Here is a 19079-nt window from a genome sequence, read left to right on the forward strand (position 1 = left end):
CTGGTCCCAGCAGCGGATGATCTGAATTTTGTTCCCATGCACACGGAATATTTTATATAAATTATTTGAATCTCAACTCCATCTGGGTGGGAACCGGGATTTGATCGAGGCCAAATGGAAATTAGGTTCGGGGGGGACGGAGAGACGCGGAGGCGTTCGCATAGAGCTCTCTTCCTGTCCGGTAGGAGAGTAAGCTTAACCCGCGGGCACCATGGTAATGGGACGCCATCGGTGGTACATCGTGCATCTGATGGATAGAATTAAATGAATAAATGATACAAATGATCTTTCGATCCATCGTTCCATCGCATCGCGTCTAGCCTTGTCAGGAGGTGAGGCTGCCCCCGGTCACACTGCGTGGACGTGATTCCCTCCATTGGGAACAGATGGCGCGCTCTGATTCAGGTTGACCTCGCAACAACAACAACAATTACGACCACGGAGTACATACGGAGGACCAACAGGAGCGGGGCAGGGCCTTTTTCTTTATTCTGTGAACGGCGCTATCACCACTTCCCCGGCCTAGTCTCTTACGAATTCCGTGTCAAGGATATTAAATTGCAATCCGAGTCGTTCTTCGCGCGGCGGACCGTTGGAGCGCTAATCCCTACCCTCCCGGATGTCGCCCGGTGGACGAAATCGCCATCGACCCTCTTCTCACTCCCTCCTCTCTCTTGGGTAGGATAATCATAATCTTTTTTATCTTGACTCGTACTAGGCGAGCTCCACTCCACAAGCTCCAGGAACCCGAGGACACAGACATGGGAAGACGATCGAGGACGATCCTCGCATACCTGTCAGAACGGGAGAGTAGGAGTTAGGGGGATCAATACGAGCCTTTGTAATCGATTACCTGCAGCAGAATGAAACGCACCTGTCAGGCCAGACGAACCCTGGGGCGGCCGTTTGGCCCGCAAGGATGAGCGCCCCCATATTGCATTATTACGAGGATACACTTCGAATTACATATCGAGTACGAAGGAGACTCGGTTGCTCCATACATCTGTATCATACACGGTTTGAGACTCCTCCACTGCTTCATTGGTGTCGCGCCTTTTCATGCAATTGCAAATGAATAGGGGGTAGTATTTGTTATTTGTGTCCACGAGTATTGTGCAATTATTTGGCTAATATTATTTTCATCAGGTGCCCAGGTGATAATCATCCATTTTCGGTGGCGGACGGTCGAGTTCCGCGGGTGAAGGTGGGTTCCTCCCAAGGGCCGTACCGACAGAAGGTACCAACATACGGGAAGTGGTCAATCCGTGGAAACCCACAAGTTAATTCGTTAATCTTTTTTTATTTTTACTTGTAATTACCACAGGCACTCCGGGCCACTGAACCCAATCAAAATAGAGCAGAATCTCGTCTGTCGTCAGACCTCCTCTCCTCACTATACCACACCACCACAACACACCACTGACTGGAATGAAGTACTACGCTGTATGTACAATGCTTGGGCACCTTCACAGGAGATGCGCCGTAAATCACGGATGGATGGAGCACGCTGTACAATGTACTCGTACACACCGCATGCAGCAGACTCCATTGGGGTCAAAGGACTTCGCGCAGTGCTAAAAGCTATTGTACCAATAGGAAGTATCAGAGGATCATAGTGCGATGGAGACTATGCGCCCACCACACCATTGGCGGAGAAGTCGGTTCTCTTTTGTTGGAAAGGACCAAGTGGATTCCGATTCACACAGCAACTCAAAAGACATCCTCATCCAGCCCTTTCATTGCTGGACTGCTCCAAAAAGTCTCCAAGCTGTGGGCCTAGCGCGCTCGGGGAACGACGGGCACTCCACTTGCGTGGGCCCTCAGTCCAGGCTCCTCTTCCCCGAGAGGAGGAGAGGGGAGGACCATCCATTGTGCAAAGGATCGCTGGCTCCCCAAGGAATGGAACTATTGCACCCGTTGCCAAAATCCCGGGAGGCGCCGTCGTCTTCCCCTCGACCTTCGAGAAGGCCATCGGCCCGTCCACTACAACCGCATCATCGAATTTTTTATGCTTACTCGTAGGCTCATCGACCCTTTCCCTTGCCCATCACCCCAAATGATTGCCAGTTCCCACTCTTGTCTCTCACGCTCGTCATCATCTTGCCCCCCCTTTGCCACCTCGTTGCGGCGAGGCAGACATGCATTGCCTCCTGCTTCATCCACCTTGCCAGGGGCTCGCCCACATTCTATAGTCCACATCACCAATCATCCCTTCTCCCCTCCACCTCCCTCCACTCCCCTTCTACCAGTCGTAAACCGACGCGGTGGAAAACGTCTCTAGATTGCACATCCCTGCACTCCGTACTCAAAGCTAAATGTTGAACTAATTCAACTCGACCCACACCAGACGCCGAACATAAACAAAAAAAAAGCACTGGGCACACTGCAACTGGCACACCGGCCCTTCCCTCCCCTTTTCCTCATGACACAGACAGCATGAACCGAGCGTATCAGAATGCCATGTGCGCCCCCTTTCCGAATCGATCGACCCATCAATCCCAGACGAAGGGTTAACGATATCGACGGAGTACCGCTGCTCCGGAAAGCTAGCTGCACGAGGCATCTCGGGTCGGGTCCCACAGTCCACAGTCCACCACCCGTAATCTGGCCTCTTATTCGACGCTTTGGCGTTTCTGGAAGGTCCTTACCAAGGTTCTAAGGCAGACTGCGCGGCCCCTAACTATTTCCGGAGAAGGTCCCTGCCATCATCGACGTATTTAGAGCATGTTTGGAGAAGGGGCTTGGCTTAGTCTATCTCTAACTTTATAACGGAGTACATACGAGTAGGGGGTTGCTATCCCGTAACTTCCGTGCCCCTGATGTTCGTTTGATGAACTTTCTGGAAGGTTGTCAAACTTCCGTCCGTCAAATCTAATTTCAAACCCTACCCTATTGTGGGTACGTCGCCGAGGAAACTGACGAGCTGTCCCTGCATCCTCGGCATTTTGGTTTGGTTTGGCTTGGTTTGGGAGGTATTCCGTTCATATGAGTAGCATGGCTTGAAGCGAACGAAAAAGCCCACTTTCAGGATCCGTTCGGACATTTTACCCGCCTCCTATATGGGGCCTTTGTATGTGTTATTGTTGGTATCATTCTTCTAACTGCCAGTTTGCGTACGACAGGTCTCATTGTTTGGAGTCGGACTCGTTGGTTCAATGGACTTTGCTTTTTGTGGAACCATTGTTCCTGTTGTTCCTGTCCTCTTTCATGATATTCTTTAATCATTGTCATCCGCATCGGTCATCTGCCTGTTGACCACCTGGGAATAGTGCAGCTCATTCAAGTTTGAGATGCTCTGGCGGTTTAGGAATAGTACAACCAGTACTAAACATTTATTCATCTGGCACACTTTTCGGATTTTTCAAAAGGGCCGATGATGACACTGCTGCTCCCCAGGTACCCTCATCGCTCACTTTCGAAGCGCCGATCCGCCGACGCCAGCGTTTCTTCCATTGTTTCACGTCCCCCAGCGTTTCTACGTATGGTTGTTCCTAGAAGCCCGACAGAAGAATGACCGCTTGTCCTTATGTTTTGACTCTTGTATGGCTTACCTAATTTCTGTCGTCTGGGTTTGAGATTGTTTGCGGATCGACCATGGTATGTCTAGGGATTTCCGCAGGATATCCTAGCAACAGTTGTAGGTTTGTGACCATAGGCATGATGCTTACAGCTGTGCTGGAGGCATCCTTAGGTAGTTTAAAGCTTGAAAAAAACGTTATATCAAAAATTAGAGTGTTAGAGACTAGTATGAGTCTTTGTGAATTCTTTCACGTCTACAGCTTTTCAATGTGTCCGTGTCTACGTGATACTAGTAGCTACTTGTCGTAACTTTCTGCAGAATAATCCCTATGAAATTCAGGAGTATATACTAGCCAATTGAATTGTCTGCTGTATGGTCTATAAGAGCAAATATAACGGTATGATGTTTTTGACCCGGCATATCTATAGAGGCTTCAATCGCTTCCGGGATGTAGCCGTTCCAAGCGTTTTCATAGGCTCGTAAAGTACCACATTTAGAGAATTGGAGCCTCGTTCTAATTGATACATCTAGTATCCAGATCAATGAAGTATGTGCTTCGATGTGAATGATACGCCAAGGCAGCGATCGTATGGTATTGTCGTGGTGTGCTGGGTGCTTGCCCGCCGAGCCACAGGCACAACATGGATGGTGCCTTCCCTTTCCATGCACATCCGCCATAACTTTTCTTCCATTACGTTCAAGTTACTCTTCACATCTCTTTCTCTCTCTCTCTCTCTTTTCTCTCTCGCTCTCTCCAAACTCCATTCCCTCCCGGAAAGTTGACCAAAGAATCTTATGCCAATCGAGAGCCTCTTTCCTCGTTGACCAGCTATCATGGATAACTCGCGTGTGAGTGCCTTCAAAGGCGGCTACAGCGAGAACGTCAGAAGGACGTAAGTCTATTCCTTCTCTCGGCATTATCATCTGCAGTGATTTCTCTGCTAACCTCTTCCAGCGTGGACAGCATTGAACTTCCAGAGTGGTAGGTATGCAGTCGGATTCATCGCCCCGGGCGCCATATCTAACAACTACAGGCTCACTTGCTGTCTGTGCGGAATCCGCCAATCAAAGGCATGGTATTCGAAAGCTTCACTTGCGGCTCTTCGACAGAGAGTCTATCGAGAGGGAAACCAAATCTTGATTTCGAATCCGGCAGGTCTCATCCGTTGCTGTGATTGCTCGACCAATCCGGGGCAGGCAGAGCGCAGATGCAAGATCTGTGCCGAGCTCAAGAGTCTCGATTCCTTTGCGCGAAATCAGCGCCAGTATGCGGAGCCAGTAAGTGGTCATTGCTTTCTGATATAAATATATATGGATGGGGATGCTTGGATGGTTGAAATTCGAACTGATCAAGAATGGCCTTCGACAGACTTGCATTCCTTGCCAGGACTTCATGATGAACAACGACCACGAGTTTCATGAACGTGAACGCCAGCGTGGTAGCCAGCGGATCGAGGAGAATCTCGGTGCAGATCGAGCGATCGAGGGACCTCCCCCTGCACCCCGACGCCGACTTGCTCTTCCTGTTGGTGAAAATGACAACGAGAGTGGCTTTCCCTCTGAGCCATCGGCAGTTCCTCAACCTGGGCTCATGCATCAGAATGCACTCGGTACAAAGAGTGTTTCCGCACAGACTTCGACAAGTGAACGAACATATGAGACTGCTTCCAATCGGGCTACGGCACCTCACCTTCCACGGGCAGAGGCCGACGACGAGATCGTAAGTTGCTTCCAATTTGACCTGGTTTTGCCCTAATAAGGGAGTCAGTGAGCTATTTTAATGACAAGAACTTTCTTTCTACTACAGCGATCTACCACAAGTTCTACTTTGGTCTCGAATGATGGATTTCTGCTTGCCCCCGAATATGGCTCTGACGATGATACCATTGCCCCACGAGCCGAGCGAAGTCGAACCGGGTGGTCAAAAATCCGAGTGAGTAATGCTGCGTTGGGCATTTTCCTTGGTCTGTCTTTCATGGTCGCGTGGCTAATCTAATTTTCCAAACCAGCCGAACCGTCATCGCCGAGGCCACCCTGAGTAAACAGTTGAGCCTCTCGAAACTTCACTCGGCTCTGCATTCCCCTACTGCCTTTTTGTTTCTTTCCTCTCTTCTCTTTTCATATGAATATGAAAATGACATCAAAGCGGTCTAGTTTTCAACCTGAATTGTTGGTACGTTGTTTCCCTGGTCAGGATCAGGGGTGCCATGGTCATGACATCGGTGGTTCCGTTCCCCATGTTCCAACAGGGTATCCAATTCTCCACTCATTTCCAAAGACTGGGAAGTGCAATAATCTATCTATCTTTAGCAGGTCGGGGGGGGGGTTCTTTTCTTTTTTCTCTTTTCGCAAGAATCAAGATGCACTAGTCTCAGTCTCACAATGATCCGAGTTATGAGCCCTCCAGGGCTGACATTGGTACGGAGTAGACTACTTCAAGTTGAACTTGAGACCCTCCTGGGCGCTAAAAATATATTCGCCCCCGCGAACTATAATTAGGAAGATCAATAGTCTCAAGTCCCACCAATATCCCAACTTGAAGTTGGATCTAGTTGTTCGGTGTACACTTAGTCCTACTCGTAGTCCTTTCAATAATACCCCTGGAGTATCATGAAGTTCAATGATTGCCCTTCACCGCATCATCTCCCCAACCCTACTGCGGTCATGCCTCCGAGCGCGTGGCTGCACTGGCCTGTTCTGCAGAGCCAACTGTCGGGTTTGCAGCCGAGTTGCAGATGCAGCGATCTGTGCAAAACATGAAACGGGCTGCTAGCAGCGCTGATAGGTGCAGAGGAAATCGTAATCGACGCAGGCATCGCATGGAAGCCATCAGTGAATAGATTAAATGATGCCGATCATGACGCTACAGCACAGTTGGCGAATATGACATCCCAAGCATTTGTGGCACTTTAGTATATTAAATGCGCCACATCAAAGGTTCGTGACGTTGAGTTACAGTCCCACAGGGCTACTGGCATATTGTCTAACAGGATGGCAGTGGCCAGTACTAATGTACTAGTAAGCTGTTGCACCAGTGACGCAGTTGTGTTTGGGATCGCCACTTTGTTTTCCCCACAGCCCCTCCATCGCTCCGAATTTCTCTGCCTTCTGCGACACTCTCTTCCCCTCAGGCCGTTATCCGTGACTGGTTTTTTGTTTTTTTGTTTTCCCAGCGGGCTGTCCGCAGAGCGAGAGAGAAACAAACCAACCCCACGGCTCGTCTCGTATCCTGGCCGTGATGGCTTACGATGGATACCGTTCGACCCCTAATCCCTACCAGACGGGCAACATGACCTCCGACCCGACCGATCCTTATGGTCCACCGCATCCTCCATATCCCTCTCGCCATGAAAACGATTACCTGAACATGCCCCAACTGCAGATGCCTCAGCCCGCATCGGCTACCTCCAACATGGACCAGCCATATCCAGAACCTCCCCGCCCGGAGAGTACGAACTCGGGCCATTTGAACGATGCTATCAGTTCTGCCGTTCATAGTAATGAGTCGTCCGCCTACCTGTCTCCCGATGTCTTGCAGCAGATTACCGCGACCGTGATCCAGCAGCTCAAAGCTAGTGGCTTGGAGAATAGCAACCTGCCTGGCTCTGGTTCTGGTTCTGGTCAGCCTCCTGCTCGATCGCAGTCACTGCAGCCTCCCTACTCAGCGGCAGACTTGGCTCCTCGACCACACTCCGAGTCTCCACCGATTGCTTCTCAGAGAAGCGGATCGGTGCCTTTCGTCGATCCCATGTCTAAAAGCTACGATACGCACCCATATGTGCCGCCCTCTGCCTACTCGAATGATCCTCGCTCAAGGACGCAACAATCGCCAGAGTCATTTTCCCGGCGTCGTGAGTCGATGTCTAGCCAAGGGAGTCAGGCACCACGCCCCAAGGGTCCGGAGCGGGACACCACAGTGATGGAGATGACGACACTGGAGAGAATTTGGGGAAAGCTTTTTGAAGATGGAAAGCCTACAAAGAGACTTGGTCAATTTTTGCGCGGAATTGCAATGCACTTGGTATGTCATAAGCATGATTTTATTTATAAAAAAAGATACTAACGCTTAGGGAATAGATCGAAGATTACCCACCGGGAAATACCCTTGTCATTGTTCCCGACAAGCTGCAAAAGTTTTATGCGGACACCAATGTTTCGTTAGATAAATATCCTTGGAAAGGTTGGTTTGGGTCTTTCTCTTCTCGAATCGGCCTATACGGAACTTTTCCTGACGTATTGATACAGATATCTTTGATGACCGCACCTCCTCCATCTCGAGACTATTCCGCGACGTGGAAGTGGAACACCACCTGGTTCAGTCGGCTGATCTCAAGGAACGACCCGATATCCCGGGCCTGACGCCGAAAGGATTTGAAAAATGGGCTACCATGATGATTCAAGCCCATCCAGACCGGGAATACGAGCGCTTACAGAAGGCTGTACTCAACATGCCGATCAGCAATCCAGATGACAAGAAAGAGCGGTTCCCGAAAGAGATCCCGCGCCGGCTCTTCCCTGACACCGCTGATATTCAACTAAGAGAGGAGACTGAGGAATATATAATGAAGCACTGCGGAGTTGATTTACCTCGCATCACCGAAGAGGAACGTGAGCTCTCACGACCATCGACTGCAAAGAGATCCCCCGAGCCAGCAATTTCATCCTCCGGCCGAGCTCGGTCATACGAACGAGGACGCCCTCCACATACTTCTGCCTCTGCCTCTGCCGCATCATCCTCGGCTGTGATCGATGACGAAGACGAAGAAGTTACACCCTCAGTCTCCATCGAGCGAGAGAGAAAGCCATACAGCGCTCACCCGGGAGGCGGCAAGCAATATAAAGAGTCAGGCTCAGGCCACTCTCGCACTGGCAGCTCAACTAGCTCCTTCTCCACATCCAGACCAGCAGACATCACTGGCACGACCTCGACCTCGAACTCTACCTCAGAACCCCTAAAGCACCGACCGGCGGAAAAGTTTGACCGCGATTCCCGATATGGTCGAACTGGCTCCGGCCCCGCTTCTCGACGATTCTCACGAACATCCCGCAGCTCGTCTCGTGGGATGAACACACGTCCTGGTGACTATCGACACTCGGAAAGCGATTTGCATAGCAGTCGCGACAACACTCCCCGATATGAGGGCATATCTGCCGCGGATCTATACATGGAGTCTCCAACTTCTGTTCTGCCCGATAGTGACGATGGCCGTCGGTTCAAAGATCATCGCAGCAGTCGCAGTGGCGATGATTATTATCGTGGTATGCTTGGTGGACACGGTGGTGGACCGGTCAAGTACTACCACTGATTGTGTGATTCTTTGGGGGCCCCATTATTTTCAAGCTTTTAGTGTGCCTTTTTGGCTGTCAGGTGTTGCTATCTTTTTTTTTCTTTGATTCTCCTTCTCCAGCTGGGCGTTTCGCGTGGCATGAAGATACCCTGTTTCTGGGGGTTTGTGACGAAATGAATGACGATGTCTCATGTCTAATCTTTTTGAATACATACTGCTCGCGCACAAAAGCTCTTATTATCGCTAATATATAAATGTCTTTTGTCGAGATCTCACACGTCAGAGGATGGGGAAATTTGGAAACAACGTATAGTGGCTACTAAACTCTGAGTCTGTGCCTAGTAACACAGGAGAGTCTCCCCCGAATGCGACTCCAATGGAACCTGAACTCGTAGGGCTGTTCAAATATCAAGGAACTTGGAGCCACCAATTCCAAAGAAGTCAAACCAGCCTCAAAACGCACCCCCCTCCGCTGTGCTCTCAAACTGCCTTATGGTTTGCCCGAACCCCCCTGTACAGAAAGGTCCCTCTTCTTGCGAAGGCGAATATCGTGCATAACCTTCACCCCATCCTCCTTACACACCCCAGCCCCCTGAGCCCTTTTCCTCTCCTCCTTCTCATACCGCTTCTGTATATGCCTCTGATCCCTCTCCTCCCTTTCCGCCCTCATCCTAACCCTCTTCTCAGCTCTCCTCCTCTCATCAGCAATCTCCAACCCACCCCTCTCAGCCTCGCGCCTCAACGCCTCAATCTCCTCATCAAGCAGAACCCACGGCACAGAAAGAACCTCGACCAAAAACCGAAGTCTCGCGTCGACGAACTGCATTTCGGAATTCGTATCGTGCACGAGCGCGAATCGCTCCAGATTCACCTGCATCGTTGATCGGAATCGATTCACCGTGCCTTTGACCTTGACTGTGGTTCCTGGGACAAGTTTTGAAATGTCGATTATTGTCCTGTCTGTGGCGGATACGTGGACGATCTGATTCATGGCTAGGAGATCCGGTGGTTCTTCCGCTGAGGGATCAAGATCTGCGGTCGCTGCTGGCTTCATTGGGAGATTGAATGAGGCCGTGCTGGCTGCAGTCGGATATGATGAGACTCGGACCTGGGCGCTATTCTCTGTTGAGATTTTTTCTTTTGGATCCGCTTGTAAAATTACAATGTCGAGCGTGGAACCGCTGCTGTCGTCTATGGTGAGGATCGTTCGCCGGGTGATTTCGTTCCTGGCTACGATTACGCCTACCACGCTGATGAAGGTGATTGGGTGGTTTTTGTAGAAGAATAGGTTTTGGCCTGTGGGGGGGTTGTTAGTTATTATGTTCTTTTCAAGGTCTTTTTGTTGAGGTAGTTTGCAGAATGAACAGAAGCCATGTAGATGTAATCAAGAGTAGGGAAGCGCAGCGTAGAGCGGGGCAGGGCAGGGCAAAACCCGAACGGATGAAGAGAAGCAGTTCACCCCAGAAGAAAAGAAATGAGATTGACGAGAGAATGACAATAGCAGAAAAGAGAAAGAGGAGTACTAGTCATACCGCTGAAACCTTCCGGTCTATGAAGCTTGTGCACATCTGCCAGCGCCATTTTCACCCAGGCGAAGTGTGTTGGGGATGCCTTGAAGCAGAATGCGGGATAGAAGGTAGGGTCCACATCGTTGTGTTTCTCCATGAGGTCATTTTCTCGTCGGAGGGATCTTTAAAAGTGCTGTGATCACTTGAAGGTGACCAGATATGTTGGAAGATTGTCGTTAATCGATGAAGTGGAGCGGTCACGTGTCTTCAATTGGACGTGTCGATGGGAACAATGTTATTGTTCTGCAAAACGGGATGAGAAAATAAACAGATATTTGAGGTGCCGACCAGGAGTATCGGAATTTATAGTATGCTTGGACGCAGCTTGGTGACAAGCTGCAACCGTTGGAAAACTTGTTGTATTGTCACGCCAAGGTCTGTAGAGTATGCTGTCAAATAACACCGTTGACCAGGCCGCTCCTATCAAAGTGCTCGCGATGAATTACAATTGGCTATCTAGTACCTCGGAATTTCTGAGCGCAAGTTCTAGTACCATAACTTCTTATATCTGTTCCATTTTGATGCTAACAAGCAGAATGCTGACAATCTGTCACCGATCTTGTCATTTTTTTATTATTTCCATTTAATAAAGGATGGTCTCATTCTCCATCATCCTCTTCTTCGGGTTACGAGGTATTTGCGCCTGTCTCTGTCTCTCCTCTTCACTAATATCATCAACATTTGTCCCCATCTTCCCCAAAGCAGACTTGACCTCCTCCTCCGGATTCTCATGCCCAGCCACAGCAACCGATAAGATCTCCTTCTCCAAACCAGGGACATGCTCCCATTCAATCCCCGCAGCCGAAAGCATCTTACACCCCTCAGACTCTCCAACAAAAGTCGTAGGCTCCTTCACACCGAAATAAACCTTGTGAATTCCCTCCCGGCCACCGTCCCGGGTCCTGGTAATGCGCTGCACGCACGGCGCATTCCCAGATAGTCTCTTCCCACATGGTTCCATGCTGACGTACATGATGAGCTTTCGGCCCGACTCAACAGGGAAGTACTTCGCTCACTTGCTCCTCTGCAACTTTGTTGACAGAGGCATAGTTCGCAAAGCAGCACTGCTCGGCGTGGGTGTTTCCGGCTAATTCCATGGTATAGCCTGTAGAAAGAACGCGGTCGTCTGAGTAGGTGGAATCACCATCTTTTCGAGAGAGGAGGATTGCGCCCACGCGGAAGTTTGTCGGTCGGGGAGGGGACTGTTCGGCGAGGGAGATGCATTTCTGCATGTAGGTGGTGTGCGGGGAGGTGGTTGACATTGTGGAGGGTTGGGAGGAGGTTCAATTGGTGGTGAGGATCACGGAGAAGATGCGCAAAATAGGGCGGATTATAGAATTCGAGCTACCTTAGTTGGCATTCGACCTGATAATGTCAGAGAAGTAAGTAATTATAAGAATCAACAGACGAGGGTCCAGCTTTGAAGATGTGATGTCACATTGAAAGCGGTCTGGGCTGCAGAATGACGGAATGGCGGCGCGTCGGAGATCGCGACCCGCGCCGGTCAACTTTTTACTGGAAACATTGGACTCGAGATATAAGACTGCTACCATACATCCCATACTATCGTATCTTGGTCACTTCGGATTGATCACGCGAATTTCAAAATGGCCAAAGGATCCAAGTCTGACAAGGTCGATGACCAACCACCCTCGGTCGAGGAAGATCTCTACCAAATTCTCGGCGTCGACTCAACAGCAACACCAGAGGCAATCAAGACTGCATACAAGAAGAATGCCTTGAGGTACCACCCAGGTGAGTGTCTATCACACCGTCTGCCAGATTATAAGCGGAGTTTGAACAAATGCTAATTCCCCGTGCTATATACAGACAAGGTGAGCGAAGATGCTCGCGACGAAGCAAATGCCAAATTCCAGAAAATCGCCCTCGCCTATGCCGTCCTGTCCGACCAACGGCGTCGCAACATGTACGATCGCACAGGCAACACGCAGGAAGTGCTTGGTGAAGATGGCGATTTTGACTGGCTGGACTTTTACCGCGAACAACTCTCCGCCATGCTCGACACGCGCGCCGTCTCCGATTTCCAAAAGAAATACCAAGGCTCTGATGAAGAGAAGAAGGACTTGCTCGAGGCATACGAGACAAATGAGGGTGACCTTGACGGGATTTATGAGTCGGTGATGCTTTCCAACGTCTTGGACGACGACGAGCGCTTCCGGGGTATCATCGATGAGGCCATTGCCGCGGGAGAGGTGGAGAAATATGACAACTATACCGAAGATTCAGAGGCGAAACGCGATCGACGGGTCAAGCGTGCGAAGAAGGAGGCTAAGGAGGCGGAGAAGATGTCAAAGAAGATGGAGAATGATAAAAAGAAGAAGGCTGCGAAGACTTCCAAGGGCTCGGCTGGGGGTGAGGATGATCTATTGGCTCTGATCAGCAAGCGTCAGCAACAACGTGGCCAGGGATTCCTCGCGCATCTTGAGGAGAAATATGCGCAGCCCAATGGGAAGAAGCGTGGACCACCCGATGAGCCATCGGAGGAGGCATTCGCTGCCGTTGGAGCTCGCAAGTCGAAAGATGCAAAGACAAAGACGAAGAAGTCCAAGGCATAGTTTTGTATGATCTTGTTTTCTCATTTAGCGTTTGTTTTCTAGCCGCAATCAACTGTATTAGATATGGTAAACAGATCCAACTACCCAATCTCCCAGCCTAGCAGAAACATCTCGCGGCTAGTAGTATGCAGCGCTGTACCTTCCTCTGATCCTGCACCTTTCCAATCTTCAACCCTCAATCCTGGAGCGATTCTCCTATCCAAGTACGGAGTGACCTTACTGCGGGTTTATCGTCATACTATTAAGGTGCCAGTGGCGATCAGGTTCCACATTCCAACCGCTCAGCCTCCTCGTTGGTTCCCGTCGCTTTCTCCACAGCAACCCGGCCGGAGGCGGTACCGCACGCGATGTCGTACCACTCTGGTCGCATCTCCCCTAAGCTCCCTGAGACTTCGTCGCGGGAGCTCACAAAATCCTCAGCATATCGTGCTGCCTCACCACCGCTTCCATCACCCACTCAAGACCTTAAACCTCCGGGCATTGGCCGCACTGTCCAGAATCTGCTGAGCTCCAGCACCCCGCAGTCTGCAAGGAGTGTTGGCGGGGTTGCTTCGTCATCACGAAGATCAAATCGCAGCTCGGCCGGACCTCTCAAGTCCTCACCTTTACGAAACATCTCACTCGCTACTAGTATGGCATCCGCCCCCAGCTCCCCGGAGCGGCATGCGGCCGACGCTGAGGATGCGTCTCACAGGTCATCGGACCAAAGGGAAAAGACACAAGGCCGAAAGGGCATGGCCGCAATGATGTCGGGATTGGAGTCAAGACTATTCCCACGCAGCTTTTCTCGCGGTAGAGATTCAAGTCATGGATCGAGTCGGCGTGGTTCATCTCTTGATTCTAGATCGCCGCATTTCAGTCGATCCGTTTCCCCTGGTACTCGCCAATTCGATTCGGCGAAACCGACCCTGGCCGACACGGAAAAAGGGAGAGCGATAATGAACGATGCTCATAACCAGTCGGACGAAGCTTTGGGCAATAAAAAGAGATCAAGTGTCCTTCCGGATTATGTCAAACCGACCGAACACGAGGAATCCGGCGAGCGACTTGCCAAAGACGTCTTCGACCGTGACAAGAATATCATTGAGAGCAGCGAAGACGATGGTGACGATTCATCCAGTGATGATGAACAGAATGAGGGACGAGGTCGTAAGAAGAAAGGCTCTGATATCACTAGAATCACCCCCAGTGACTTCAATAAAGCCAGAGAGGACAAAGCCACATTCTCCGAAGAAGGTGCGTTCTCAAAAAGCGATATACAATTCTACCCAACGCAGAGCGTGCTAACATTTCATGTAGCAAAACCAATCAACAAACTCAACATTCCGGGCATGGACAAGAAGCCTAGAAAGTCTGCCCTCAAAACCGTTATCCACCCTCGAACTAGCTATGATATTCCGACCCCATACGCACAATCCGCTGCTGGCACCCCATACGGCTCAGAAGACGAGGCCGAGAAAGAAGATGTCCATCGGGCCCAGAAGCTCAGCATTTCCATGTCCGCCATTGACAATCGCGTTCCAAACCGATCGATTCGAACGATAGTTCGGGGAAACTATGCAAGTCTTCAGGAGGAGGCTGATGGCGGCCGCCGGCGTCATCGAAAGTATCTCGTCGCGACCGACCTGAGCGAGGAATCAGTATATGCTTTAGAATGGACCATCGGTACCGTTCTGAGGGAGGGCGACACGATGTACGCCATCTACACCATACACGAGGACGGGAATCCATCCTCCGTACAAGTTGGAGAAGGAGCGAAGGCTATTCAAGATGCGGCAGTGGTTGTTGGCTCGCAGACCAGGGAGGCTTCTCAAAACCGCACAATCCTTGGCCGGCTGGGACCTGTAACTGCCAGCAAGACGGGCTCGGCCGATTCTCGCGTATCCTCAGTCACGGAAACAGAGCGCGTACGGGCTGTCGAGGCAGTATCGCAAACTTGTGTGAAGCTTCTCCGCAAGACTCTCCTTCAGGTTCGGATTGCCGTGGAAGTGATTCATTGCAAGAGCCCTAAACTCATGATCACCGAGGCTGTGAGTTATTACTCCGTGAAATGTGTTTCTGCTCAAAAGGGTCCCATGCTAATCCTATATCTAGATCGACGAACTTGAACCAACTATGGTGATCGTTGGTGCTCGTGGCCAAAGTGCCTTGAAAGGGTATGCATTGCCATGTTCCAGCAAAATATGATAAAATAGCTACTGACTTGTGATTGCAGAGTTCTTCTGGGCTCATTCTCTAATTACCTACTTCAGCACTCCTCCGTCCCTGTTATGGTTGCTCGTCGCAAACTCAAGCGACACAAAAACACCAACGCGAATTTGCACCTCTCCAACAATCTCCGAACACCGAAGAGTCTTACACAAGCAAAGGTGGATTAAATTCTATCCAACGCCTTTGGCATCATTTGACGTTCCCTTGGCTGCTGAAGCTCTACTTGGTCCGCCAATCATCAACTGATAGCATCGTCTTATATCATGGCGCATGGGTACCACTTGGTATTCTTAGACTATTACTCCTTCATCACTCCTATCTCGATACCCCGAACTTATGAATTACGGATGTTTATTAAAATTAGAATATGAGGACTGCGAAATCAATGCCATAATTGGCTACCTTTCCACCTGTAACTTTGGAGAGTATCAATTTTTTGGTTCTCTGATCACAGTAAAATGTACCACAGGGTCACTGTATGTTACAGTAATATAAGATCTGAGTATACCCTGCGTATGGAAAAGAACGCTATGGAATTGATGTTTTCAAATCCTAAAATGAACCCTTTAGTTCGAGAGCAGTCAGGCTGGGCAAGAAGAGGCGAGTTGCATGGAGAAGAAAATGACTGGTTTCTACTTTGAGTGACATGCCTAGGTAGTAGGTTGCGACATTATAACTGCTGGTTCTGACAGACATGATCTAGAGTCATTGCCCAAATTCTATATCAAATTGTAATCATTTATGTGCATATCTTCATTCCCCGGTATCTTTGCCTCGTAAGTATGAAATAGTATTTAGATCGTGTTCCTCAGCGGCTTCTCGGTCAGGAAGCATTGCAAGTTACTCGCAATCAAATCCGCCGAGCCCACTGGTCTTCCACCCGCAGCATGGGGCGAGATAACCACATTAGGTGCCTTCCACAGGCGGCTCGATTCAGGCAGGGGTTCAGTCTGGAACACATCAAGAGCAGCACCGGCCAGCTCACCCTTCTCTAGCGCATCCACCAAAGCATCCTCATCAACCGAGACACCACGTCCCACATTCACGAGCCAAGCATGCTTAGGAAGCAACTTAAGTCTCTCAGCATTCAACACATTCTGCGTCGCGGCCGAGCCAGGCAAAATCATCACTAAGGCATCGGTTTGCGGCAGAAGCTCCGCAAGCTTATCCTCACCATAGACCTGGATGCCATTGCGCACGCCCTCACTGCGAGCGATACCCTTCACCTCCGCGCCCAGAAGAGTCAAGTGCGGGGCGAGAGTCTTCGCAATACTGCCAAAGCCCCAGATCAGCACGCGAGAACCGCGCAGAGTGGTGAAATCGCTGCGCGGGAATGATCCGCCCAGATGTTGCGGCCACTTGGATTGGAGCTGGTAGTCGCGCATCTCGAAGAAGCGGCGCGCGCCGCAGAGGAGAAGACCGAGGGCGTGCTCGGCGACGGGGTGGTCGTGCAGACCGACGCCAGTGGTGATGATGATCTTGGAGGCGTCGAATCCGGCGCCCAGGACGTCGTTGGGGCCGGCGGCGAGCGATTGGATCCATTTGAGGTTCTTTAGGCGCTTGGCGGCATCCTTGAGGTTTTCCGGTGCGTTGGACCAGGTTACGAGGATGTCGGCGTCAACGTGCTCTTCGGGGATGGGAGACTTGACATCATAAGGGTGCAGCGAGGCGAGGGCCTTGAGGCTTTGGAGGTCGAGGCCCGGGACTGAGGTTGGGTAGAGGAGCTTCATAATGATAATTACGGCGAGTCGTAGATTGAAAAAAAGGAGAGAGAGACAAGGAAGGAAGAGATAAACCCAAGGTGTCACTGAGATAGGAATCCCCCACCATTCAAGTACGGGGAAATAATCCCCCGCGGATACCCCACTGTAATCGGATGAAGACCGACGGGAAATGAAGAAGAAGGAGGGAGAATGAGGGGATCTCGGGCGGTACCTCCGAGGCCGGAAAACCATCCCCTTTGGACAGTCGTGCAGTATATTATGCCTAGATTATTCCTTTTGTTTATAAAGCTCAATCTATTGGTTTCTCTTCTTCTTCTTTTTCTCTATTATCTTGTTGGTTCCTTCTTCGAAATTATGGTGATATCTTGAGTGGCGATGGTGGATCCATACTACAACATCCCACCGTCGGTTATTGAAAGTGGCACCCCCACGCTAATTAGAGTTGCTATTGTCCTTGATGGGTCTCAATGAGATACGGATAGAAGCAGTTTCTTTTCTCGCAAATATGTCAAGTTGGACGATCAGAGCATTGTGATTTCCTCAATATAAGATTTTGTCATCGTTCGACTGATCCTAAACATGCTCATCAACTGCGAGTGAATTCATGGGACTTTTTGGCTGTCAGGTGATTCCCATTTCCGGGGATTCTACTGCTCAAAGGCCTTTTGTCATTACCTCTTTGTTATTACCAAGGAGGTAGAACTCGCTCGAAGCCTTGTTGATGTAGGAAATCGACAGTAGACTGAGACTCGTTGACGTCCACTGCATCTAGGGATACAACTGTTCAGGATTTGGGGATCTGCTTTTTCCTTGGAAAAAACTACATTCCCTCTTTGCAAATCTGCTCATCTACTTGAGATCTTTGACATCGACTACTCTCTGCAACTCGGCTTCCAGGAAGATTGCCAGTTTCTGGCAACAGTCAGAACAAAGAAAATGATGAAAGCCAAAGGAGTGAATATTCGAGTCAATATGACTTTGCCTCATTTCTTCCCACCGGAAATGACTTGGATCAATACAGAAAATCATTCATATTCAACTCATTAAATGAGATCGTGAAGTATGTATGTCTGGACGCGCTGGCAGACACAGGGAGACTGTTGTATCTGTCTTTCAGTAAGGAACATTACCCTACTATTTATGATCTTATTCAACTCAAACTGCTATAAGAAACGAAAACACGAGTACAATTCAGTCAAGTGTAGGTAATTTTACCTTAATTGTTACAGTGAGTATGCTCATGTGTCCATGCCTTTGGTCTACATTTATGACCACTCTTTGACCCCCAGTACCAGATAGAGACCAAAGTACACTTTAATTCGGCTTTCAGTCTTGAATCAAAAGACTCTCCTCTGTCATCGTTCAAAGAAGAGGCAAAGTAACAGTCTTTGTTTTTCATTAAAATCCTGCTCTATAATTATCATTCTCTTTCACGAACTCACATTTGAATTCTGGACTGTGACAAAGAATTCCTTTGCCATTATAAACCCCGACTCGGGACCATAGTCACTTTAATTTTCTTTTCTTTAACTGAAACTTATACCTCGTCTTAGCTGCTCTGTTTATCGGATTATACGTACTTCGTCAAGCACTTGGATGGATGGTGTTGCTCATGATACTCGAAAATCTTCAAGTCTAGAAACTCAAGAGGTCGAAGATCAGGAACTCGATCATGTGGCAATTATTCGTGCTGCTTCTATGGTGCTCCAAAGTCAGAAGTGACTGGGTGCTCGACGTCGCTGCGTGGAAAGATGTACCGGATAATGTAGCTGGCTTTAAGCCCCGACCCAATATGTCAATGACATTCGATAGCGATTGGGTCATAGACTTCGTCCTCCCAAAACCGAATGCTTCAGATGGAGCGAAAGATAAGGAGTCTCGGAGGCCAGAAGGTCCGGAGATGGTTGCTTTTCATATCGAACAAAACAAGGTCGACTCGTCATCTTCTGCTTGCGGCTCTATCCTTCACGAACTCGGCAATCTTATCCCAATAGCCTTGGAAAATGTCATGAACAGTCTTTATCGCCCCATTAATCCCGCAAAAGCACGCCCGGGATTTTCAACCGATTACATATCCGACAAAGCAAAGCAATTTGGCTCAAGATTTGCGGACTACAATCCTTTTACTACGACTCCGGGTGGGGGTGCAAGGACCGATTATGACAATGAATTCCCTCCCCCCTAATGTGGAC

General features: G+C 49.7%; 8 protein-coding genes across 8 annotated transcripts; 5 read left to right on the forward strand and 3 right to left on the reverse strand.

Annotated features, from left to right (window-relative positions):
• Positions 1 to 4354: 4354 nt before the first annotated feature.
• Positions 4355 to 5562, forward strand: N7509_010135 (uncharacterized protein; the record flags this gene model as incomplete). The annotated part of the gene is made up of 6 exons (XM_056634772.1): positions 4355 to 4413; positions 4476 to 4502; positions 4555 to 4798; positions 4908 to 5240; positions 5328 to 5453; positions 5530 to 5562. The coding sequence occupies 6 exons, from the start codon at positions 4355 to 4357 to the stop codon at positions 5560 to 5562; spliced, it is 822 nt and encodes a 273-aa protein (XP_056485392.1).
• Positions 5563 to 6758: 1196 nt separating this feature from the next.
• Positions 6759 to 8826, forward strand: N7509_010136 (uncharacterized protein; the record flags this gene model as incomplete). The annotated part of the gene is made up of 3 exons (XM_056634773.1): positions 6759 to 7541; positions 7598 to 7700; positions 7766 to 8826. 3 exons carry the CDS (start codon positions 6759 to 6761, stop codon positions 8824 to 8826), a joined length of 1947 nt encoding a protein of 648 aa, XP_056485393.1.
• Positions 8827 to 9298: 472 nt separating this feature from the next.
• Positions 9299 to 10473, reverse strand: N7509_010137 (OB-fold domain-containing protein; the record flags this gene model as incomplete). Its single annotated transcript, XM_056634774.1, has 2 exons — positions 9299 to 10104; positions 10341 to 10473. The coding sequence occupies 2 exons, from the start codon at positions 10471 to 10473 to the stop codon at positions 9299 to 9301; spliced, it is 939 nt and encodes a 312-aa protein (XP_056485394.1).
• Positions 10474 to 10959: 486 nt separating this feature from the next.
• Positions 10960 to 11638, reverse strand: N7509_010138 (putative DRAP deaminase; the record flags this gene model as incomplete). Its single annotated transcript, XM_056634775.1, has 2 exons — positions 10960 to 11367; positions 11393 to 11638. The coding sequence occupies 2 exons, from the start codon at positions 11636 to 11638 to the stop codon at positions 10960 to 10962; spliced, it is 654 nt and encodes a 217-aa protein (XP_056485395.1).
• Positions 11639 to 11983: 345 nt separating this feature from the next.
• On the forward strand, positions 11984 to 12952 carry N7509_010139 (DnaJ domain protein; the record flags this gene model as incomplete). Its single annotated transcript, XM_056634776.1, has 2 exons — positions 11984 to 12131; positions 12207 to 12952. 2 exons carry the CDS (start codon positions 11984 to 11986, stop codon positions 12950 to 12952), a joined length of 894 nt encoding a protein of 297 aa, XP_056485396.1.
• Positions 12953 to 13299: 347 nt separating this feature from the next.
• N7509_010140 (universal stress protein family domain protein) lies at positions 13300 to 15060 on the forward strand (the record flags this gene model as incomplete). Its single annotated transcript, XM_056634777.1, has 1 exon — positions 13300 to 15060. One exon carries the CDS (start codon positions 13300 to 13302, stop codon positions 15058 to 15060), a length of 1761 nt encoding a protein of 586 aa, XP_056485397.1.
• An 897-nt stretch (positions 15061 to 15957) lies between these two features.
• Positions 15958 to 16893, reverse strand: N7509_010141 (phosphoglycerate dehydrogenase; the record flags this gene model as incomplete). The annotated part of the gene is made up of 1 exon (XM_056634778.1): positions 15958 to 16893. The coding sequence occupies one exon, from the start codon at positions 16891 to 16893 to the stop codon at positions 15958 to 15960; it is 936 nt and encodes a 311-aa protein (XP_056485398.1).
• Positions 16894 to 18559: 1666 nt separating this feature from the next.
• N7509_010142 (uncharacterized protein) lies at positions 18560 to 19072 on the forward strand (the record flags this gene model as incomplete). Its single annotated transcript, XM_056634779.1, has 1 exon — positions 18560 to 19072. One exon carries the CDS (start codon positions 18560 to 18562, stop codon positions 19070 to 19072), a length of 513 nt encoding a protein of 170 aa, XP_056485399.1.
• Positions 19073 to 19079: the final 7 nt, after the last annotated feature.

This window comes from Penicillium cosmopolitanum (genome assembly GCF_028827165.1).
Source record: "Penicillium cosmopolitanum strain IBT 29677 chromosome Unknown utg000009l:1.0-9042332.0:1.0-9050551.0, whole genome shotgun sequence".
Lineage (NCBI taxonomy): Eukaryota > Fungi > Ascomycota > Eurotiomycetes > Eurotiales > Aspergillaceae > Penicillium > Penicillium cosmopolitanum.